Below are 24,719 nucleotides of genomic sequence, written 5' to 3'. Positions count from 1 at the left end.
CATCAGCACTGCCTGGGAGCAGGCGTCACCCAGACCTCCTGAATCCCAATCTGGCTAGAACTCCCACCTGGTTTGGGGACCCTCCCCTTCACCTGTGATTCTCAGAAAGAGCCCTGGTCACTTCCTGTGCGTGCGTTTGTGCTGAGGCACAGCACAAGTCTACACTTTTCCTGGTACTGAGCCAAGAAGTCCACTCTCTTTCAGTGCCAACCCACTGGTCTCCTCTCCTTAGCAGGCTCTAATCCGGAGGTGGCCTCTGTGCATTAGATTGCTTCTATCTCGACCAGTCCCACCATGTTAGGTTAGTTGGGATAGATCGGCAGTGGAAGCTGGGTCCAAAGTAAAGAGCTTTATCCTTTGAGTCAGACCTAGGTTTCAGTCCTATCCTTGCCGCCTCCTCTCCTCCCTTCCTCTTCCCTCCTTATATTAGTCTACTCGCGCTGCCGTAACAAAGCACCACAGACTAGGTGGCTTAGACAACAGACATTTATTCTCTCACAGTTCTGGAGGCTGGAAGTCCTAGATCAAGGTGCTGGCAGGGTTGGTTTCTTCTGAGGCCCCTCTCCTTGGCTTGTTAACGACCGTCCTCATGTTCACATGGTCTTTCCTCTGTGCTTGTCTGTGTCCTCGTCTCCTCTTCTTAAAAAGACACTAATCTGGGGCCGGCCCCGTGGCTTAGCGGTTAAGTGCGCGTGCTCTGCTACTGGCAGCCCGGGTTCGGATCCCGGGCGCGCACCGACGCACCGCTTCTCCGGCCATGCTGAGGCCGCGTCCCACATACAGCAACTAGAAGGATGTGCAGCTATGACATACAACTATCTACTGGGGCTTTGGGGGGAAAATAAATAAATAAATCTTTAAAAAAAAAAAAAAGACACTAATCTGCTGGACTAGGGCCCACCCATATGACCTCATTTTACCTTAATTTCCTCTTTAGAGACCCTATCTCCAAATACACTCACATTCTGAGATACTGGGGTTAGGACTTCAACATATGAATTTTGGGGGACACAGTTCAGCCCATAACACTCCCCTTCCTGCCGTTCCCACTCTTCCCCTCTACTCACTCTCCTTCCCTCTTCCACTTAACCCTCTCTCCCCATCTCCCTTCCCATCCTTCTCTCTCCTCCTGCCTCCCCCTCAGCTGTCGTCCCCGTTCTTTTCCCTAACCTGTTAGGCATCCTGCACAGCTAGAAAGAATATGAAAACTGGGGACTCTAAATGCCAGGTGTTTCCGTCCAGCTCTTCTCTTAATCAGCTTTGTGACCTTGAGCAATTCACTAATTCTTGAAACATGAGTTTCCTTAGCTGTTAAGAGTAATGGGAATTACTCTTTCCCTCTTCCCTTACAGGACTATAGTAAGGAAAAACCAGAATAATAGCTCATACTTTTAAATGCTTTTAAAGTGAAATATACTAATATAAGAGACAGGAAAGCTCTGAAAAGTGTAATGCTTATGGATTATTTGGATTACTTGAAATTCGAATTAAAATGGTGTATGTTTCAACTCCACAAGGTTTACTGTGTTGTTGTTCTCCTTAATTATATTATTAGCAGTCAGCAGTACAGGTTGTGGGTTTGTTTTTTTTGTTTTTTCTCTCAAAGATCTCATTGTTGCTTTAAAGAAAAGACTAAAGCTGCTCAAACCAAGCTCAGCCGGGGGTCTGTGCTCAGCATAGCCTCCCCCGCCTGGCTGGCTGGCCAGAGTGACCTTTTGCTGAGGTTTGGGCTCCAGATGTAAGATCCGGCTCTGCAAGTTTAGAGTTGTGAGGCTGGGCTGCCTGAGAATGACAGTGGGAAAGGCATCTTGTGTTGCACCCAGAGGGGTGGGAGGGGTGGTGGCAAAGGGGGCTCGTCACTGAGTTGTTGAATCTCATGCAGCCCTGGTACCACCTGCAGGCACCATGTCACATCTTTTATCTCTGCTGGCTCCCCCGGTTTCATTGTGTGGCCTAACAGCCCTCCTTTAAAAAAAGGGAAAAGTTAATCAGAATGCGGATAGCCCCAAGTTGAACTATTTGAAAGAGGTTGATTTCACTGTCTTCTCCCCAGCTGCTAGTTCATGAGACAAAGAAGTATTTTTTGAAAGAAAATGCATGTACTTTGGCTGCCGGAGCTTCTGCCCTGCTCGGTCATGAGTCTGAGATGCGAGCTGGGTGGGGAAATGTTCGAGTGCAGTCGTTGATCAGGTGCTCTCTTGCCAGTGGGGCGATGTCATTCTGGTCCCCGGGGGCTGTGGTCAGACAGGAGACATATCCACGTGGCCGAGCGGCTGGCGTGGGGGACCAAGCTGTGGTTTTGCTTCTTTGATTTAGGTTCAGACACAATAAAAGGAGTGGGGAGGGGAGTAGACCAAAGAGTCTTGGACATAGGAAAGATTTAAATAGTGGCAGAAAACTCTCTGTTGGGTGAGGCATAGAGATTTTTGTAAAAATCTATCCTTAAAAGTTACAGCAGGATACTTTTTAGTCTCGATGTACTTTCCTCTTCTCCATTAACACAGACATTGTCATTTCAGCCTTGTGTTGTTTGACTAATCTCTGTAAAATGACAATTAGTGCCATTATTTTGATTAATTACTCCTGAGTCATGCCACAGTCTTGAATGCGGTCACGAATCCCTGTCTGGCGGTCGGCCCACAGGGTTGGTGAGGAGGCGCTGTGATGGTGATCAGGAGACCTAGGTTCCAGCCTTGCCTCTGCTTTGTGCTTGAATCTTTCATCTGTTTGAAACTGAATCAGTTGCCTCATGTCCATATTGAAGGTCTGGGCCTTGATCATTCAGTTCTAAAAAAGTTGAATATAAGGGCCGGCCCTGTGGCTTGGTGGTTAAGTGCGCGCGCGCTGCGATGCTGGTGGCCCGGGTTCGGATCCCGGGTGCGCATCGAGGCACCACTTCTCCGTTCATCCTGAGGCCGAGTCCCGCATACAGCAACTAGAAGGATGTGCAGCTACGACATACAACTATCCACTGGGGCTTTGGGGGGAAAAAATAAAATAAATAAAATCTTTAAAAAAAAAAAAAGTTGAATATGCATTTTGTGGACCAGATTACATTGATCTCAGGTTTCAATTGACTACTTACAACTTTCTTGTAGTAATTGAGTAAGTGAATGAGGCCAGAACACTGAGAATAAGTGTACTTGATTTTTAACTAAATCTCCTTCCATTATAAGGTGAATTACTAGTTAAGAATACATAGGTGAATCAGCTTTTTCTCCTACCACGTGAAGTGTGTCTTGTAAAAGTTTAGTGTTTCTCTATTAGCAATTAAAGTAAGACTTAGCTTTGGAAGATACACGTTACATAGAATGTAGACTTGGAGAGCCGAAGTTAGGCCATCAAGATGATCTAATTGAACCACTTAATTTTACAAATGAGGAAACAGCCTAGAGAGACGCATACTGTTTTGAAGCCTCTCCAGTTAGTTTCCGTAGCGCATCCAGTCTAAGATGAACCATTATTTCCTGTCCCACTAAGAAGGAAACAGTCCTGCCTGTGAACATATGCAGATTGATTATAAGACAAACTTCAGCCTCAGTTGTATTAAAATGTAGGAAATAAGGAGTCTTAGAATTGTTGAAATGTGGGAAGAACAGGATTCCAAAATTAGACTACGTATTCCTGGATCTTGTCACTGTGCCCTGCTCACCCCCCTCTCCATTCTGACTTTGAATGCAGAATTTTCTGCAGTATTTCACAGGAATCGTTGTACAGCACATCATAAAGCCAAGTGGTTTTCTGTTTTCTTTCTGTTAAACTTTTTTCATTGAAATTAATATATGTTGATTCTTGTGAAATCTTGGGCCAAAATCTTTGCTCATCTTCGTTTGGGAGAAATATTTAAGAAATATTTTTGATCCATATATTAGAACTGCCACTATAACTAAAAACAGCAGTTAAGTAATTTTTGTATATATTAGGCATTTTTCTTCAGTAACACATACCTAGATAAAATTAATCTTCATTAACAAGGCCAAATACATTTTAAAAATTGAGCTTCTTTGGTTATAATTGTAAATTAAAAAAAAAGTTAGATTGACCATTGTACCTAAGCCAACATAAGAAACTTAAAATACTGGCTTACTCAGACAGCTCAAACCTCCCTTCTCCAGTTTATTTTTGACAAAGAAAGTTAAATCTTTTCTCCTTTTTCAATTACCAAACCATTGTGAAATTTAGAATACACGTTAGTACAAGAGAAAAAAGACTTTTACACCCCCAAGATGAGTTCCTTTTGGTGTATACTTTTTTCCTCTCCTCTGTGGTTAGGGTCTGTATAAATTTCATTGTTTGTTTTCCTGACAGTTTCCCATGGCCTTCGGAGTGTAATGGGCACTCAGACACAGTCTGCTTAAAAGCTGAGCTGGAGCTTCATAGAACTCTGATGAAACCAAGTGCCTACATGACCTCAAGCGGTTCTCTGCTTTGCTTTTTTGAACTTAATAAATATTTTAAAAATTACCTGACTGTAACACAGTAGGGAGACATGGCTATAAGAAAAGGTTTATTTTTATTTCAGGGAAAATTAATGGGTACTTGTTCTTATTTAACAGTTAAGTGTGAAAAACCTGAGAGAGAAAAAGATCTAATAATACTGGGTCTTCTGTCAGCTACTTATAAATACATTCTTACTATAGGGGGGTGGGTAACAGCTTTATTGAGGTGTAATTCACATACCATACAATTGACCCATTTTAAAGTGTACAATTCGATGGATTTTATTGTATTCACCGAGTTGTGCAAGCTTCACCACAGTAAATTTTGGAACACTTTCATCATCCCCAAAAGAAACCTTGCACTTATTAGCAGTCACTTCCTATTCCCCCTCCTCCCAGCCCCCAGCAGTCACTAATTCTACTTTCTGTCTCTATGGATATGGATTTGCCTATTCTGGACATTTCATATAAATGGAATCAGACAACATGTGGCCTTTTGTGTCTGGCTTCTTTCACTTAGCATATTGTTTTCTAGGTTCATCCATCTTGTAGCGTAAATCAGTACTTCATTCCTCTTTGGCTGAATAATATTCTGTTGTATGGATATACCACACTTTTTTGCGTCTGTTCATCCGTTGTTGGATGTTTGGGTTTTGTCTGTTATGAATAATGCTGCTGTGAACATTCATGTATAAATTTTTGTGTATGTTTTCTTTTCTCTTGGGTATATACCTAGGAGTGTAATTGCTGTGTGGTGTGGTAACTCTGTGGTTAACCATTTGAGAAATTGCCCAAAATTGTTTTCCACAGCAGCTGCACCATTTTACATTCGCACCAGCAACGCACAAGGGTTCTAACTTCTCCACATCCTCATCAACACTTGTTATTATCTGTCTTTTGATTATAGCCCACTAGTGGGTGTGAAGTGGTAGCTCATTGTGGTTTTGATTTGCATTTCCCTGATGGCTACTGATGTTGGACATCTTTCTACATGCTTATTGGCTACTTGCATATCTTCTTTGGAGAAATGTCTATTCAGATTCTTGCCTATTTTTAAATTGGGTTATCTTTTTATTGTTGAGTTGTAAGAGTTCTTTATATAAATACATTCTTTAATAGGTCTTTTAAAATTCCTTATACTGTGTCATCTTTGATCTTTAACGTATCCTGAGACACTGTCACCTGGGCACGCCATTGCCTTGCCTCATATTCATTCAGTCAGTATTTACTGACCATCTGCCTTGTGGGAGATGCTGTGCTCTGCGCTCTCAAGGATATAAAATGAATAAAATGTTCCTGCTTCAAGGAGCACCAAACAAAGTAGGAAGGGAAGTGCCGTGGTGGTAAATTTCTTTGGGTTCAGAAGAAGAGATGACTTTCAGGAATCAAGGAAGACAGCCCGAGGAGCTGGCATTTTAAGTGGCGTTTGCAAGATGCGTGGGATTTAAATACAAGAAGATCAGGGGAAGAAGCTGAGTAAAGATAGGTCTTCAGGGTAGACAGGGAGTTCTCTGTGGAATGGTGACTAATTGTGTTTAACTTTTAGAGCTGAAAGTTTCAGACCTTAAAAAGAAGAATATTAGGAACAAAGACCGGAAAGGTGGTTGGGACCAGATGTTGGTTTTGAAGGTTGAAGCAGTCTGGATGTTTGGGGTTAGGACTGGGGTTAGCATGGGTTGACGTGCTCAGGACGGGGCCCTGGAAGGCTGAGTTTTCAGAAACATGTAGGATGATTGGGGGTGGGGGTGACTGACAGCAGCACAGCTGTGTTTCCATCTTGGAGACCGACATGTGCCTTAGCAGACGAGATGGCCTGTAGTTAGGAAACGCCTGTGAAAATTGTTTAATCTCATGGTTTCCAAATTTATTTCATCATGGATTCACTTTTTTTTGTAAACCTGTAACAGCTGAGGTACATACTTTGGGTTTTGCTGCCTTAGTTCAATGTTGCACAAGTAATAATTTCTTTAGTAAATGTTGGTTGGTTGATTGGTTGGTTGGTTTGTTACTTGATCCCTTGCAGGATTGTGGATCATAGAATTGGGTAACTAACTGTAAAGGCTGAAGGAATGTTAGATATTGGCTAGTCCATCCCCTCGCTGTGTGGAGGCCTTAGAGGGGAAATGCGTGCCCATATTCACCTGGTCCTAAATAAGGGAGAGTGTCCTCCAAGTGTCTTGACTCCCAGACCAAATGTTCTCCTCGATTTTACTAAAATACTTTTAACCTTCCTTTGCTACATGCACAATAGTAACAACAAATCCTGTTCTACAATACAAGGTGTTGGGCTGGGGTCCTCAGGGTGAAGGCCCGAGGATGAATGAAGGCACATAATAGCCAGACCTGTTTCTGCCCTTCCAACTATGGATTCTTTTCCTTCTAACCCTAGTCCCTTGCTCTAAGCCATATGTGGGGCTTGCACAGGGTTTAGTGGGAGGTGTTTGTCTGGTAAGCATGGGCATGGGGTTCTTGCCTACAGTTTCCCTGTTAACCGTGTGACCCTGAGTAGGTCACTCCATGTTTGGGGGCACAGTTTTCTCATCTGTCCAGTGAGGGAATCTGTGTGTACGAGGACCTTTCCAGCACTAACACCATGTGTCCCCATCACCTCTAGGGGGTTCTCACCTCTAGGGGGTCTGGTAGAGTTATGCCACAGCCCCTAGGGCAGAAGGACCACCTCTGGTTCCTCTGTGGGTCCTTTACCCTCCAGGTTAGAAATCTTCAGTCTTCTCAAAGGATTCCTGTGAACTTTCTTCTTTCTATGTTAGACACCAGCAATTCAGTCTTGAAGATAAGCAGTGCATCAATTTGATGAACTTAAAATGCAAACAAGCACAAGAACTTATGCAAGGATGGAAATTGGGGAGTGGAGTGGACATGCTGTTCTCACCCTGGGAGTTTTGCTTTTCGTGTAACAGTGTATGCTGGTGTAATGAGTGACTCTTCCTTTTTTGGAGTGATTTGAATTTGTTGCTGTGGTGGTGGTTTTCCATGGCAACTGTGGTTGCCACACATCTGGCATCTGATGAACTGGCTCCCAAAGCCCAGGGGTCCGCACAGAGCCTGTGTGCTCCTCATCCCTGAGTGTCCTGCCAAGGCTGTGGAGAAGCACTGGGCGGAGGGCGTGGTGGCTCTGTGCCCTGCTGATGAGGTTTGATTTGCAATTGCTAAGTTCCTGGGGGTATCATCAGGGCTCCTCCTGAAGTTAGCTGGGCTGTTGACACTCTCCACTGGAAACTCCCTCTCCCCTCTCTGTGGAGGAGGAGAGTATAAGAAAGGGGCATATTTGCAAAGAATATTTTCTAATTTATCAAGGTATAAATATTAGCACTGCCTTCTTTTGTTTGTTTGTTTAAACCAAAAATCACTAATTGGGAAGTAGAGGTCAACCAAAATCCTACTGAATTTCTGAGTGTAGCAGACCAGCACAGGGCCTCTTTTTTAGGTATTTCATTTAGAATGGAAAGTTCCAATGTGCTTTGGGGCCAAAATCCCTAAAAGAAATCCTGCCTATTATGAGTCCCTGTATATTTGCTAGTTTATATCTTGGTAACTAAATTGGCAACATTTTAATTTTTTCCTGGTAAACATTCAGAAGGTTTTTTCCTCACTCCTTTCCCTAACAAAATCGTATTTGTCATATCCGTATGAGGCAAATGACTGTTCGCACTGTCCACACATCTGTGATGATATGAAAATTAGTGGTGGCAAACAAAGATTTCCTTTCTTAGGTACCACAAGGCCTCAGATGAAGTTGACTTTATCCTAATATTACTCCCAAATTGTGACCAAGTGGAAACAAAGTTGGTCAGGCCTCAGAGACCAATGTGAGTAGCACCACAAAGGGGTTATTATTTGTGAAAAATTTAGGTTTCCCCTCCCATATGACTTAGAAAGCTTGAGGTTTTTCTCTTAAAGTAATTATTACTTTTGTTTATAAATTTTAGAAGGTGTACAACATTTATTATAATAAAGGGTTATGCTTATTTTAATTCATAATGAGGCACAAAGTTGTCGCCTAGCACAAAGGCTTTTTAAAACAGGAATGAAAAACAGCAAGATGTTGAATCAGATCAAAATGTGAACTCTAATTTGAAAAATGTTTTGAACTGCTCCTGTGTATTAAGCTCGTGACAAGTTATATGCACTAACTTTGTGCTGGTAATAATCATAATATTTTTAATGTGCCATTTTTAGTGTACTGTAAGAATAAAATGTTTATTTCCCATTAAACAATGTATTTTTATTTCTCTTAACATTTTGGGCAAATATGTGAATTGTTAACCCATAAATTTTCCTCATTCATTAAAAAAAAAATAACATACCAAACATACAATAAAAATGTAACAGGCAAGAAAAGTGGGTTTGGGGTAGTGTTCTAATGAACCCTGTGTTAGGTCATTCTCTTGTAGGTATGGAGTTGAATACCCATAAATCAAAAGGTCTTTAATGTTTTAAATTAACTTGTGTGATGGTTTATGGTCAATACTTTTTTCCTCTGTTACTTTATTTCAACTTTTAATTTTAAACTCTACCCTAGAATTATTGGAGAAATGGTAATTACGTGACATGATGGAGGTGTTAGCTAATGCTGTGGGGGTAATCGTTTTGCAACATAGAAGTATTAAATCAATGTGTTGTATACCTTAAACTGACACAATGTTATATGTCAGTTATATCTCAATAAAGCTGGGGGGAAAAAGAGTTATTGTGCTAGAAAACCACGTTTATGTAAAATGTCTCATGCTTGGCACCTAACCTCGTGCTCTGCCTGTGTACTGAGAATGGCAGGCAGCCCGTCACGCTGCCAAAAACTTTCCACTGGGAGTAGTTTTGCAAGGGGCCAGACGGGCAGGGGAAGGGGCGGCTGAGGTGGTGGCATTTCTCCTGCTTGGTGACTGCATCATCTCTCTTTGCGTAGGTGAAGCTGCTCTCAGGGGCGAACCCAGGATGCAGACCCTCCCTGTGGCGTCTGCCCTCACCAGTCACCGCACAGGCCCCCCACCCATCAGTCCCAGCAAGAGGAAGTTCAGCGTGGAGCAAGGGGACGATGACCTGGACTGTGAAAATGACCATGCTTCCAAGATCAGTCGCATCTTCAACCCCCATCTGTAAGTTCCCTCTTTCTGAAGTGTGGGCACTCTGGTTTTGGCTTGCGTGTGCTCAATGCCAGGGCCGTATTTCTCTTGCAACTTTGTGCCAACCGTGAAGTGAAAGGATGAAGAGTGCTCATCTGCCAGGAGGGGCTACTGAACCTATTGTAATAACTCATGGAGAGGTGACATCTTACTTCTTGCCAGCTTACTTGTGTGACCATTCGCGTGTCTTCCCCATGGGTGTTAACTTTCCCTTAGAGCTTCATGGGTGGTTGTCTGAAAACTTGGCCCTTGCTTGCCTGTACTACTGATGGTTCTTAGGAGAATCAGTCTTTGGTGAATGTCTTTACGTGCCGGGGAAATGGAAGGAAAAGTTAGCACCTGAGCCGACTTCTGTCAAACATTTTACTTAGGAGTCCAGAATTGTAGGTATTAAGTATTAATTCTCACCTTGTGTGTTCACGGTACAAACTTGAGACCTTCCCATAGTGGGAAAGATGGCCTTTTGTGTTTATGATAAGGGGCCGCTCATCACTTCTGATCTGGGAGGCTGTTACAGCCATTAGAGAACCAGCCTTGGGGCCAGGAGACCTGGGTGCCACCAACACTCTTTAAAATCATGACATGAGTTGCTACAACTCTCTGGGTCTCAGTTTCCTTATTTGTGAAATGAAGGGGTTGAAATGAATGTTCTCTTAATCTGTGCAACATTACCACATTTCTATTTGGGAAACAGCGTGCTTCTGTGCACTATATTCTGGCTTCCTCTTTGCTCTCTCTTCTAACACATGCGTGCCTCACAAAGGGAGTGGAATGCTTGTTCACGTTTTCAGCACTTGGAGACACCCAGCCAGCTGCCCAGAGAGTCTGCTCTGGCAGTTGTGTCACCAGTCCGTATTATCAGAGGCTGAGGTCTCGTCAGAAGGGATGAGGTAGCTCTGACTATTGGAAGGAGTAGCTCTGCACATGCAGGTAAAAAGGTCCCATTCCTTTTCTCCTTATCTTTCCCAAGCCCTTTCCCCAGGCATGAGTTAATGTTTTGTAATTATTCAAGATGCTCAGCTTCAGCAGTTCTGATTTCTGAGGATGCTGCTGTTTCTGGCAGGCACGGGAAGCTCCGAGTTCCTGTTTCCTCATTGGAGGAGGAGACCTTGCGCAGTTAGAGGTAGCTGATACCGCCAGCAGCTCTCTGCTGCCTCAGCGCCAGCAGTCCTCAGCATTCCACACATTCCAGCCCGCTCGGACTGTTGTGTTCAGTCATAAGACACACTGACGGAGGTATTTATCCTCAAATAAATCACTGTAGTGTTAGTCAGAGGCTGAGCCTGCAGTCTGGAGCCCTGGAATTTGCTACAATCAGGAATCCAGCAACATGGCACTGCAAAACAATGAGCCCTCGCAAGCAGGGAGAGGCTCGTCAGTTGGATCCCGGGTGCTCCACTATTTGGAGTTCTTTGTTTTGTTACTGGGAATTTCTTCTTCTCTCACGTCCCCTTTTCTCCAAACCCGAATAAGAGACATTTGGTCTTTTTTTTTAATTTTGAAAGGAAGAGGGAGGCGCCCAGAGACAGTATGTTTTGTGATCAAACATGCCTTAGTTTACATCCTAATTCTGCCACTACCAGCTGTGGAGCCTTGGACCATCACTTAATTTATCTGGGCCCAATATCCTTATTTGTAAAACGTCAATGATGATGGTTCACGTATAGAACTATTGTGAGCATTAGAGTTAAAATATGCAAGGAGTTTGGCACAGTACAATACTTAGTTGATGGCAGCTATTACTTTATTATTAATAAGTCCATTATTCAGACATTGGTAATGATGATAGAGAATAAGAATACTATTATGGTAAATTTAATGTTTGAGAGTGTGTGTTCTTTGGTCAGAACGTCTGGGCTCAGATCCCAGTGTCTTGATTGCTTGGTGGGAGTAACCATTGTTCCTTCCTCGTAGGATGACTGTAAGTGTTTAGTGCAGTATCTGGCGGAGAGTAAGCACTCAGCTTCAGTCAGTAGTATTATTAGAATGTTAAAGCATTTAGAAAATGATTTTATAACTCCTTGGGTGGTTACAATTATGACCTTGAAGTCCAGGTCTATGATGACACTATAAATAATTTAAATTGTAAATAATAGAAATAGGATTGCTAGATTTCATGTGCAACTCACAATTGACGTCATCATGCAAAGTTTTAGGAAAATAGAAACAGCAGCACCTCCATGGGCCAGACACCCTGGACTTAGCGAGGACAGGTGATCAGTGTGTGGTCAGTTCCTTCTGGTGTCCCTTGTTCACCAATAATGATAGTTATTCATTTCAGTAACATTACCAGGGTTTCTACTTGTGTTTTCTAAGAGGTGAATGACAGATGTTGCATCTCTTACTTCATGTTTTAGTACTGTTAGTACTGTTGTTTGGTTTGATGAAATGTTCCCTATTTGAGCTATACCATGTTCCTTCCTTTTTATTTAATATATCTAAGAAGTTTTCTATAACAAATTACAGGTTCATATTTATTTGGAAAAGAATAGTCTAGTATATTTGTGTCTTTAAGGAGATTACAAAATGATTTTTGCTCTTTATCTTCTTAGAACATGTTAATGTCATGTAATGAAAACGTGTTTTGCTTATTTTATCACTAAAGAAATCATAGTAATTCTTGGGGGAGGAGTGTTGTTGAAAAACAGTTTTGACAGCTAGCTAAGAGGGTCTCAAAGATGCATGCTTTGGCTGCATTTCATTATAACCATCGTATTGAGATATTTTCTAGTAGAGAGATGGGGAGATTGAGTGGCTCTGAGCCAGAGCAGGAAGCTACAGAGAGGAGGACTAAATTTTATCTGATTCGATTTGGGGAGCAGGAGGGGAAAGAAGAGAGGTTTCCTTAGTGATTTCTCCAGAACTTGAAAATTGAGAATTCCTGGGCTCTTATTCCAGACTCTTACAGCCTGGGTCATTTGAACTCTTTATTAATTTTCTTGTTGATATGGTGACCCTGAGAAATAATTTTGTTGTTGTTGTTCCCTAAGACAAGTGTTAAGAACATGAATGTCTTATTTGAAAGTTGAAAAGTACTCTGCCTGCCACTTAGAAAGAAAGTGGATTAAGGTATGAGGTAGGGGTCAGGGGAGGGTGAGATTCGTCTCGTGGAAATGTCAATAAGTAGTTTTTTCTATGACCCTGGTGTTCAAGTGTGATCTGGTAAGGAAGAGCTCTCCCTTTCACCGTGTCTACGTATCTATTATCCATATGGACTCATGGATTCCTGTTTTATTCAGTGAGCTGTAGCTGGTCCTGATTTGGCAAATAGCCCCTTTATGTGGCTCCTGGGTCCTTGTTACATGCTTCCTTTTTTTTTTTTTTTTTTTTTTTTTTTAGCAGTTTCTTATTTTCTGGCAAACAAGTGCTTATCTTGTAACCTACCTGCCCCAGCCATGGAATCAGCCATTTCTCAAGGGGACCCTGGTTCCTTTTTGTGGGGAATAGTATATAGAAGCCAAGATCTGGGCTCTAGGTGTTACTGTGGTGTCATTGACTTGAGACTTGAGTTGTCTAATATGGTAGAAACTGGCTGCATGTGGCAGTTCATATTTAAAAATACAATTAAAAATTCAGTTCCTCAGTTGCACTAGCCACATTTCCAGCTCAGTAGCCACATGTGGCTAGTGGCTCCCACATTGGACAGTGCAGATATAGAGCATTTCTACCATCACAGAAAGTTCTACTGAAAGCACTGTTTCTAGACGCTTTCAGTGGAAAGAGCTAGGAAATCATGAGTTCATATTATATTAACACTCCAGTTCTAATCCAACTCCACGGAGTTCGTCCTCGCCCACACCCATTCGTGTTTGTGTCTCCCTGGTTCCCAACAACATCAACACATTTACTTATTGTTCAGTCCTTCAGTTTCAGAATTCGTTTGCCCATACTATTTTGAAAAACAAACCTACTAAAAGTTAAAACTCTGTAATATAAGTAATATATTTGCAATATAAGTAAGTCAAGTCATTATGCTGTGTACCTTAACCAACTTATACAGTGCTGTGTGTTGATTATATTTCAATAAAACTGAAAGAAAAATATCAAAACTATATTAAAAAGTACTTAGAGAAGTGTTATTTCCTTCCTTGTCTCTCTCACTCCTTTTGCCCCTCCTTCCCCCCCCTCCCCGGGGAGTTTATCTTTTTGGTGTATCTTTTTGTTAGAGTAAGCAGATACATGAATGTTTTCTCATTTCCCCTTCTTTCTTACACATAAGGTAGCATACTTTATATACTCATTTGAGCTCTGGGGGTTTCATTCAACAGTACATCACGGAAATCTTCTCATGCCCGTTCCTCATCCTGTTTATAGCTGCATAGTACTCCACTGTGTGCATGTGCCAGAGTACATTCAGCTAATCCCCTTTGTTTGGACATTGAGGTAATTTCTAGTATTTTATAATACTAATAATGCTGCCGTGGATAATCTTGTGCATTTGTAATGTGTATTTGTAATACAGTAAAAACTCTTGAAGGCTAATAATTGATGCAGTATAACAGCATGGTAAATTCCTATTGGTTTTGAGACTTATTCTAGGCTTCCTGGCTGGTAGAACCTGGTGAGAGGTCTGTGCTGAGGAGTACAGTCTAAGACGTTTGGAAATGAAGCAGTTTCCAACTTTGTGTGCGTGTGAAGGTTTGTAGTAGGGATGTGTGGTTGAACTGTTCACTCAGTCACCTGTGAAGGGAAGGGAACGTCTATTGAGTGCTTACTATACACTGGCCCATGCTAGACACTTTAAATATATTGTCTCACTTAACCCTCACAAAAAATGTGTCCGTTTAAGATGGTGTGTGTGTGTGTAGGCTCTATTTTACAGAAGCAGAAATTGAGGCTTTGAGAGGATAATGTGTGGAAAGTGGTGGAGCCTGGTCCCTGCTATGTGTGAAACCAAAACCAGTGGTCATTTGATTATGCCATAGCTGTATCTTACCTGAGACAGGATTATGCAGCTTAAAGGTGGACCTCACATAGTTAGGATGACACTTGGCCAGGCCAGTGTCCAGCACATGGCCGGGGCTAAATAATTTCTGTGTTGAATTGCATTAGACACACTATCCAGAGAATGTGCTCTCTGAGCTCATGTTCCAGTTGGAGGAGGCATCCTCTTTTTGATCAGTGGTATACATTTGCAGAGTAGTTGCCCCTGGCCTCAGAGCAGGGCAGAACCCATAAGCTCACACTGAGATCAAAGCCATGGTCACTAGCCTTGTGCTGTGACCAGCTGCATTTACCACAGCCCGAGTTAACAATCCCTACTGGACGAGGAAGGGCCCCGTGAAAGAAAACACCGCCTTTTCTCCCTGGTGGTGCTCCTTGGAAAGACTGTCCTGGTGTGAAATGTGTCCATTGTTGTTGTCTTTGCTTCTGTGGCCATTCCTTTGAAGTTTTTCCTCAAGTCTGATGTAGCCAATTCTGGTTTATCCTTGAGTGCTTGATCCCGTCTCGGGGGCTTCTGTTTCCTTTGTCCTCTTTCTCTTCTTCCTTCTTACTCCTTTGCTTTCTTCTTCCCTCAACCCCCTGTTCTCATTCTTTTTTTTTTTCCTTGGCCCTTGTCACTTCACTCTTCCCTCCAGAAGGGTGAATAGAAAAAGAGGGGAAAACAGACAAACTCAAAACCAATAATTCTTTCATCTTGACAAAAGGTTGGAGGAAGCCTTTGAAATCAGGTGCTGGGCATACACAGAAACTCAGTAAAAAAAAAATGTATTGATTACTGGCTTAAATGGGTTTTGGGGTTTTCCTCTGGGTTTTGTTTATTTTTTGCAATTGAGTTGATTGTAAAAATGGTCCTCGAATGTTCTGGAGTATCTACAGTCTGTGGTGTCTGTGCATAATCCTTGGCAACATTATCACACTCCGTTTGGTGCCGCTGTCTCTTGTATCTCTTTAGTTCCTTCAGTTTGGGTGTATATAGACATGCTCATCAAGAGACTGTTTATTCCACAAACTCTGTGAACGTGGAGGAAGCAGTTCCTTATTTCAAATTAAAACTAGACCCAAAGGAAATGGAAAAGTTGGATTATTTTAGTACCTTGACTGTACTAGCAACTGGGACTTTGTAAGGTGAACAGTAATACATATTTATAGATGGAGCATGTTACTGTCGTGTTCGTGTCTACATAAGCCTGAGAGAGATGCAGACTTTTTCTCACTGAGAATGGTGATAGGTCAGGATTCCCAGCATGCAGAGACTTCTGAGAGCCTTTGTATCAGGCCTTACTAATAACAGCGACTATTTATTGAGCCTTATTTTGTACTGAGCGCTGTGCTCAGTGTTTCATGGGCATGATCTCATTGCATCCTCACAACCCTATGATGTGGATACTATGATTATCCCTCTTTTACAGATGGAAAAACTGAGGCTCAGAGAGGTTCTATAACTTGTTCAAGGTCACACAGTTCACTAGTAGGTAGCAGAGCCACGAATCAAAACCCAGGCTGTCTGTTCCCAGACAGTGCTCTTAGCAACCATGTTACATTGATATTAATAGAGAACATATCCAGCAGCTATGAATCATTTGATATAAGACCTTAACGCCTTATAGTTTTGGACAATCTGCTATTTAAGCACTCTCAAAACACAGTTGATGGTTACTTTGGAGATGAGAGGTGGAGACTGTTCATTTTAGCACGCAGTAACGAGGATGGAGGGGCATAAGATGATAAAGGTCCTGTCAGTGATTAAGAGTACCACTCAAGTGAAACTCTCCCAGCCTGGTGGTGGTTCCCTTCAGAGATGTGAAAGGAAGAGCTGCTATTCACTTTCCTGTGAAGAGGCTGGAAATGGTGTCTCTGTTCAGGTGAGAACCCTACAGGAACAAGGAAGGGTTTTCTCTGTGCTCAGGAAAGTGCTTTTTAAATTGTTTTAGTTCTTGTCTAAAATCTCTGACCCAATTTTAAGTTAGTGGCACAGGCCAACAGTAACCTTAGTCTAAAATATTCAAACTGGAGTGTTTTAAAATTTGCTTTAAGCATATGAAGACACTTTTTTTTCTCTCCAGATTTCGTAAATCAAAGACTCTTGAAATAGAATCCCTCAAACTGTGTGCTTTCTCTCTTTTTCTCCCACATCCTTCTTGGTGTCGTCCAAACAGGAAGTTTTAGTCCCAAAGTTCTCTATTGTTCTGCAGTTTCACACACAATCTTATAAGTGTTCTGGGGATTTAAGAGGATATTTGATATCCTTAATTTTAATTATCGTAAATAACTAACTCAGAAACTGAGACTTTTTTTTTTTTTTTTTAAAGATTTTATTTATTCATTTTTTTCCCCCCAAAGTCCCAGTAGATAGTTGTATGCCATAGGTTCGCCTCCTTCTAGTTGCTATACGTGGGACTCGGCCCCGGGTTGGACGGAGAAGTGGTGCCTTGGGGCGTGCCCGGGATCCGAACCCGGGCCGCCAGCATCAGAGCGTGCGCACTTAACCGCCAAGCCACGGAGCCGGCCCTGAGACATTTTTAAATTAGAATTTTTTTAATCCCCCCAGTGTACAGCAAGTATGTGTATTTGCTTTGAAAAATAAATTAGCAGGGAGCCTGGCTCTTTAATAAATGTTTCACATGAGGGAGGAACAGTCTAAGAACTGCTTCACTGAGACCGACTGTGCCCCTTACATGTTAGCTGGAGCCATGGGTCAGCCTTAGCAGCGATGGAAATGAAACTGGTTTTTGGTGGCTGCTCCCGTGTGACGTGAAAGGCGCATCTATGTCTTACATGCGAGTGTTTTGCTAATGAAGTGTGGTACCTTTAAATAAAGGTCACAGGCCTGACCTGTGTTGTGTGGGTTTCTTGTTTGTCAGGCTAGAGGCATTTTCTCATTTTCACAGTTCAGCCGAAAACAAAGACCTCCTTATCCAAGCAGGGAGCTGTGCTCTTAAGAGCTGACATCAGCCTTTTCCCAGCAGGCATCATTTCTGCCTTAAGAGTCTTTGCAGAGAGCTGGAAAGGCAGATAACCATCCTGCTACTGGTGTTTTTCTGGCCAAATAACACAGAGGGTGAAGGAATGCTGAGGGTGCCAAGAGTCAAGGAGGCAGAACAAAGGGACTCTCACTGTCCGTCTGTTCTAGTCTGCAGCAGGGACCTCTCTGGTGCTCATCCACATCATGGAGGTTATAAAAGTGGGACGAGAACCTTGAAAAGGGAGGACTTTTTCCTAGAGAGGAATTAATGAACGTTGAAGATCTGTCAGAACTTTCATTAGTCGTATGTAAAGTCACTTTTTAAAACGACACACTAAAATCGAAAAAAGGAGTGTTTTTATATTTACGGATTAGTCAAAGGCATTTATTCAAAAGATGAGGAAACAAAACAACACAGGATTTGGCTGTGTGCCCCTCCCCAGAGTCCCTGTGCACTGAAGCTCTGTTGGGAGTGCTGTTTTCCTGAAGATGCTTCTGCTCTGGGAACACAAATGGCAGCTATTTTTAAACATAGTTAGAGGGTTAATCTTGATGTTGCTTTATGGCCACACAGACCTCTTCTTGTTGCAATACAAAGCCAGGCTGTCCTGAAAGCATGTAAAGTGCTGTCACTTCAGTGATCTGATTGAGGACCAGAACGAGGTATGCTAAGAAATGTGCCTGTGTGAGTGTTGAGGGTTCTTTTGTATCCCTCTAGGATCTTGCTTGTAAATGGATCATTTGCCTGTGCTCCAGGCAGCTGGAGCATGGCGAGGTAGTTTACAAGCCCCGTGTTCTATGTCTAGTGTAGTTTTTATTTAATAAATGCCAAGACTTGCTCTCTGTCTTCTTTGGTAAATCTTTGGGTAAACCCACACACACGCACACGCACACACACACACACACACATGCACGCTCTCCCCCTCTACCTCTTCTTCATGTTGAAATTTCTTCACAGATTGTCTCCAAAGCATAATTAGAGAACTTAATGTTGCAGCAATGTTCTGGGTCTGGCAGTAGCTAGAAACCTTGCCAAACAAGGGATGTGAATTCTGGATCCACGCCTTCATAGTCCCGACAGAGGCAAAATGGACTGCAGAATAGAAGAAAACAAATTTCACTGCTGTCTTCTCCTCTAACTTATCCTACCTCTTGCCTCCCCTTCCTTGAAGAGACCTGAGAAATACAGTTAATGGATCCACATGGAAACCAGCTCCAGAAACTGGTCCAGGCCAAGTGGAAGAAACAAACCAACTCTTATTAGGTCACGTCACTTTGGAAGTGAGTCTGAGAGCTGAAACCTCTTTGCTTCCTTAAATTTGTCCCTGTTGTTGAACCCATCAGGGAATGGTCATGGAGTTTTCTAACTCGGTCGGAGTAATTTCCTCGGCTGCACGTGAGCACCGAAGTGACACACCTCCCCACGGGGATGCAAGGCACCGCTGCCCATAGATTCTTTCAGAACACTCTTGCCTCAAGATGCTTTAAGGGAAAAAAGTGTTCCCCTGGCCAAAGTTGGGGAAGTACCTAACCCGTTCTTCTGTTTGCTCGTGCGCAATTGCACATTTCAGGCTCGGGAATTCCGATGTACAGAAACGTCGTGTAGCCCGGGATTTCTCAGGTGTAACTGGCCGTGGAATCCTTTATTCCTTTTTCATGAGACCTATTAGGAATATTCCAGGGAGCATACTTGCCTAACAATGTGAGCATTTTGTTTGGTTTTAAAATTCTATTATAAATGTTCAGACTCACAAAGGTCTGGTACTGTACAGCTTAGCTGTTGTAATGAGATGATTGTATAATTCCTTGATTTGGGATTGTTGGGTGCCATCTTGCATGCTTTGGGCTTTCAGGGAAATTCACTGAGGCCAGAGAAATTGAGGAAGCCTGAGGCCCTGTCCTCTCTTGACCTCATGTCCCTCATCTGCCATCCCTCCCTCTCTCCTTCCCTCTGAGCTGTTTCTAGAGAGCAGATTTTCTCCACTCCCCAGTCCAATGCTTTGATCCCTACCAACAATTTTAATGGAAATTCTCTCCCTCATGACCCACTAATCACCAGATCCAGGGGGAAACCTGCGATTCCTTATCTTACTTGACTTCCTCTTCCTTGTAAGTCTCTCTCCTTGGTTTCCATGGCCCTTTCTTGTTTTCTTTGGTTCCCTTCCTACTTCTGTGGCCATTCCACTCAGGATCTTTCAGAGACTCTTCATTACTGCCATTCTCAGGGCTCCAGCCTTCTCTTGAAGTCACACACCAAAACATGGCTTGAATTATCACTATAGTATAGGTGGATGATTCCCAAGTCTTTATGTCTAGCAGAGATGTACTCTTCACACCCTTCATAGAGCTGTCTGCCTTCTAGACATTGTGTGTGCACCTCAAGTTCAGTACTGCTTCACTGGAATTGATTTTTAGGAGCTCCTTCTTCCAGCACTGTCCCAAGTCTGTCCCCGATATTCATGGGGACGACTAACTTTCCATTTGTCCTGGAAGTTGCTGCCTCCCTTCTTCCGTCTCGTCCCCCGTATCTAATCCATCGCCACACCCTATTGAATCAGCCTGCTAAACGGTTTCCACATAGGTACTGGCCTTGGTCATAGTTTAGACCCCCGTTTCCATGGGAGCCCCTCCTTACTGGTCTTGGCACTTCAGAAGAAGGTTTCTGAAGTCTTACTCTCTGTTTGGAATCTTCCATGGCTCCTAGTCAGCTCCAGGAAACATCGAACAGACCCCTGTCTACACGAGCTTCTGTCCCTGTGTGCTCCCCCGCCTTACTGGGATGAGCCCATGTGCCCTCACTCCTGTCCTGGTACACTTTTCTTGCCTTCTCTTGGCAAATGGCACTTCCTTCTGCTTCGAGATGAACGCTTCTTTGTATAAAATGATGATATTTGGCTGTAATTGTGTGCCCATCTGTCTGTCCCCCTCCCCAGACTTCAAGTCCCTCCAGTGCAGGAGCTGAGTCTTACTCGTGTGTGTCCCGCTAACACCCAGCACAGCACCCGACACCCTCCAGGTGCTAAGTAGATGTTTGGATGAAAAATGAGTCACTGTGAGAGCACTGTCAAAACGCTCTTCCCGGGCCAGCCCCGTGGCTTTAGCGGTTAAGTGCGCGCGCTCCACTACTGGAGGCCCGGGTTCGGATCCCGGGCGCACACCGACGCACCGCTCCTCCGGCCATGCTGAGGCCACGTCCCACATACAGCAACTAGAAGGATGTGCAGCTATGACATACAACTATCTACTGGGGCTTTGGGGAAAAAAAAAAAGGAGGAGGATTGGCAATAGATGTTAGGTCAGAGCCGGTCTTCCTCAGCAAAAAGAGGAAGATTAGCACGGACGTTAGCTCAGGGCTGATCTTCCTCACAAAGACAAAAAAAAAAAACACTGCTCTTCCCTTGTCCGGGAAAGATTATCAGAGTTGCTTTCAAATACGCGATAAACCCTGAGTGGCACCACTTACTGTGCTTCCATTTTTTCCTTGTAGCCTTGATTTTTCATTCAGAGAACCTGCTGGAACAGAATCCCACCACCACTACCTCCACTGCCTTCCTCTCCCCACCCCAGCTCCCCCAGAACAGAAAAATGTCAATCCCTAGTACCTGGGCAGATGCTCAGTTCATAACCTGAATTCCTAGCCCTGCTTGTGATGCTTGTTTTGGATCAAATGATCTTATCCCAATGTTGATTCTGTAATAAGTAATAAGCCTTCAGAGTGTTTTATATGAATGAATTTTTTCCCCCCACTCCTCTATTTACATTTCCTCTTATGCGTCTTGCTCTGATCCCAGTGTGGACATAAGGTAAGGTATCAGGTGGGTATGCCTCACAGGTCAGAGAGATGGCCAGACGTTTCTTCTGGGTGGAAACTGACCCAAAGAGTAGATCCGTTCATACTAGGAAAACACACAGATCTCTGCCCAGGTGTTTACTATTTCTGGTGTTCTTCAAATCTACCTAAAAAATTCTCAAAGCCAAAGTGTTTTCCAGTTATTTTCTAATAGATCCATTGTGTTTGTTTTATTTGTGCCTGGTAACTCTGGGTTTACATCGATAATAGCCCTCGTTCCCTGTATGTTGGTTGGAATGACACTGCCTCACTCATGTTGGGCTATTAGCGTTGGAGCAGGTTATACCAAGTGATTGAAACACAGACACTCTGCATTCTCCAGGAGCTAGCCGTGTAGCATGAATATACCTTGGGAATGGAGACATTGTTAAAACGGGTGGATGGCCACGGTGCTCCACAATCTGCAGGTATTTCTTGCGAGCCTATTTGGAGGACGTGGCAGAGTTTATTTGGGGTCAGTGGCTCTGGCTGCTTTTTGGTGACGATAAAATCCAAGTTCTTTAGGGTGACCTTCAACAACTTTGGTGATCTGTCCCCAACTTCCCTTCACAGTATTGTTTCTCAGTAGCTGGCCTCCTTGGACTATCGTTTGTCGAAAGACTCCTTACTTAACCATGGTTAAATTTAAAAAGAATTTATTTAAATGCTATTATACACCTTTAGGCAAGCCACACCGAGTGTGAGAAGCAACTGTCCCACAGCTCAGGGCAGGTGGTTTGTCCAACTTGCCACGTGTCCAATCTGCCTTGTTCATTTTGAGGCTAGTATTTGAAACCAGCATTCTCATTGCCTGTGGCATCTTCACGTGTGTGGCATGTCCCTCTCCATCACAGGTTCCTCCTCATATCCCTGTGCCAGCTCTTTTGGAAGGCTATTCTCAAATAGCTCCCAACATCCCACGTTGGCTGTGCGTTAGGTCAGATCATTCTAAACAGACCATCCAAATTTGGTGATAATCTCACCTGCCATTTTTCTCTCCCTCCCCTCCAACTTTTCATTTTGGAAAAAGTTCAGATCTATAGAAACATTGAACAACTAGTACAGTGAGCACCCACGTATCACTCACTAGATTCATCAGTTGTTAATCTTCTGCCACATTTGCTTTCTCTTTCTTTTTATGTGTTGTAGACAGTGATGCGATCTAATAGACAATATATGTTCACATTCAATAATGCCCTCTTTAGATGTTTTCTTTCTAATTTAGGATTCAATTACGGATCACACGTTGCATTTAGTTGCCATGTCTTGAGTGATCTTTAATCTAGAATAGTTTTTCCCATTTTGTGGGGGTGGCTGGTGGTGGTGTTTTGGTGGGTAAGGGAAGAGGTCACCCGGACAGGGGCTGCCCTGGAGTGTCAGCTCCTTGTGAGATCTCCCTTTGGAACAGCACCTGGACCAAGGGGAGGGGGAGATTGTTTGTCAACCCTGAGAGGGATAACATTGTATATGATAAATAAGGGAAGTATTCAGGATATGTGTGTAGTTATTTTGTGGTGGGAAGTGTGAGTTCAGAAACAGGGGACAAGGGAAAGGGAGAGAAGTCCTGCTGAAGAAGGAAGCAAGGGATTTGGGAACCAAGATGGCGAGGTATATGGAATAAATTGAAATTTTCATGCCTGCTCTACGATAACTTAAATCACCTTTTGTAAATTTTTATTACTGCCCTAAAGGTTCATTTATATTTCTAGCCAATAATCCCAACAGTTTTACTTAAAAAAATTCAGTACCTTCACTTACTCATGGCAAAGATGGAGCAGTCCCTCTTCCTCTTCTCCCTAAAGTTACAAAACCCCGGTAGATGGCTTTCCTGTGAGACCCGCAGTTTCTTTCTTATAAATAATTCATTTGAAGCTCAGGTGAAGTCTCTTGACTGTGAAAACTGGCATCATTTGTGTGTGGGGTGGGGAGGGGTCTTCTAATTTTCAGCAGCACATTTGATATCTAATAAAAACGATCTCAGAACTTGTAAGACTTGATGTTAATAACTCCTTATTGGCGCTGTGATTGGAGGTGGATATGTATGTAGGTCCTAGGAGGACGCCTGTGCTGTTCCTCCCGATGACTGAGTGGTAAGGCTTGTGGTGGTTGGCGGTGGTGCGTCCCCGCCGAGCCTCTTGCCCAGGTGCTGGGAGGGGGCAGGCTGGGCTGCAGGGAGCAGCCGCTCTGGGTGCACTTCACAGGAGCACGGAGCTCCTTCCACCCCGTTTTTCTTTTTCAAGGATTGGTGGTTCAACTCTTCCTTCATTTCCAAGAAATGTAGCACAGTATCCTTCCAGTAAATTCCCCTTTCTTTCTTAAGCTGGCTAGCCTTGTTTTATATTCCTTGTAACCAAAAGAACTTGTTAACAAATACAGATATTTGGGTTGTTTACAGTGTTTCGTTATTATTTGCAAAACTTCTGGGACTGTCTCTATATATTCATCCTTGTTCATATCTCATATTTCCCATTTATCTAGAAGTGGAATTTCTGGGTCAGAGGGCGCTGTTTCGGCTTTCACTGGTGCATTCTGCCAGCTTGGTCTCCAGTAGGTTTCCTGGTTTGCATTCCCACTAGCAGCTATACGCAGGCGCCTGTCTCCCTGGTCCTTGGAGGGTGACTGTTACAATGTACTTAATTTTTGCAAGTTTCATAGGGGAATCATATGGTAACTTGCCTTTTTTTCCTGCTAATAGGAAAACTAAATCATCTTTTCACATGCTTATTGGCCTTTTGGATTTCTTCTTTTGTGACTGTTTATATCTTTGTCTTTTTTTTTTTTTTAAGTAGAGTGTTCATCTTTCTATTAGTATGTTACAACTCTTCATATTAAGGATTTTCTGTCAGATGTGTTAGGAAAATAATCATTTTCCTAATTTGTTATTTGCTTTTCAGCTTTACTGTGTTTTTGAAATTAGATTTTTTAAAATTTGGAAATGGTCGAATCATTGAATCTTGTCTTGAATGGAAAAGGCTTCTAAAGTGTTCTAGAATGGACTGAAATGTGTTGGCTGTTACCTTGTAACACACGTCTAGTTTGTGTGGTGTTGGTAGGGTAATTGTATGTGCTTATTACATGTTAGCTGTGGAATGAAGAGAAGTGTATTGTTTGTATATAACTTAATCAGTTCATTTATCCCACATTTCCTGAGTGCCTCCTTTGTTGGTGGCATGGGGGAAGTGAGTGTGTGTGCGGGAGTCAGCCCTGGCGGTGGTGGTGTGCAGGGCAGAGCAAGGGGCACTGCCATCTCAATGGAAGAACAGGATGCCAGCCGTCGTTTCCTGACCTGTCTGCTCCCCCCCGCCCCCCGCCACCCCGCCCAGGACATTTCTCACTACGACATTGAGCACTGTGAGTGGTAAGGAAGCTTTTGGTATTTGTTTTAATAGCCTCTTGTTGGGTACGAT

General features: G+C 43.1%; 1 protein-coding gene across 14 annotated transcripts in view; it reads left to right on the top strand.

The window, feature by feature from the left end:
• Positions 1 to 24,719, top strand: part of VGLL4 (vestigial like family member 4) — a 165,286-nt gene that overhangs the window by 111,963 nt on the left and 28,604 nt on the right. For 13 of the 14 annotated variants that reach the window (XM_087431509.1, XM_087431515.1, XM_087431518.1 and 10 more), the window contains one exon: positions 9,361 to 9,550. In XM_087431509.1, coding sequence (XP_087287635.1) covers positions 9,361 to 9,550 — 190 coding nt within the window. Of the gene's footprint in view, positions 1 to 8,170; positions 8,267 to 9,360; positions 9,551 to 24,719 lie in introns of all 14 variants that reach the window. The other variant, XM_087431516.1, reaches the window with a different exon arrangement.

Source organism: Ceratotherium simum, chromosome 5 (genome assembly GCF_057802395.1).
Source record: "Ceratotherium simum simum isolate JZ-2026a chromosome 5, ASM5780239v1, whole genome shotgun sequence".
Lineage (NCBI taxonomy): Eukaryota > Metazoa > Chordata > Mammalia > Perissodactyla > Rhinocerotidae > Ceratotherium > Ceratotherium simum.
The sequence above is the reverse complement of the archived record's forward strand: the minus strand, read 5'-3'. Positions and strand labels throughout refer to the sequence as shown.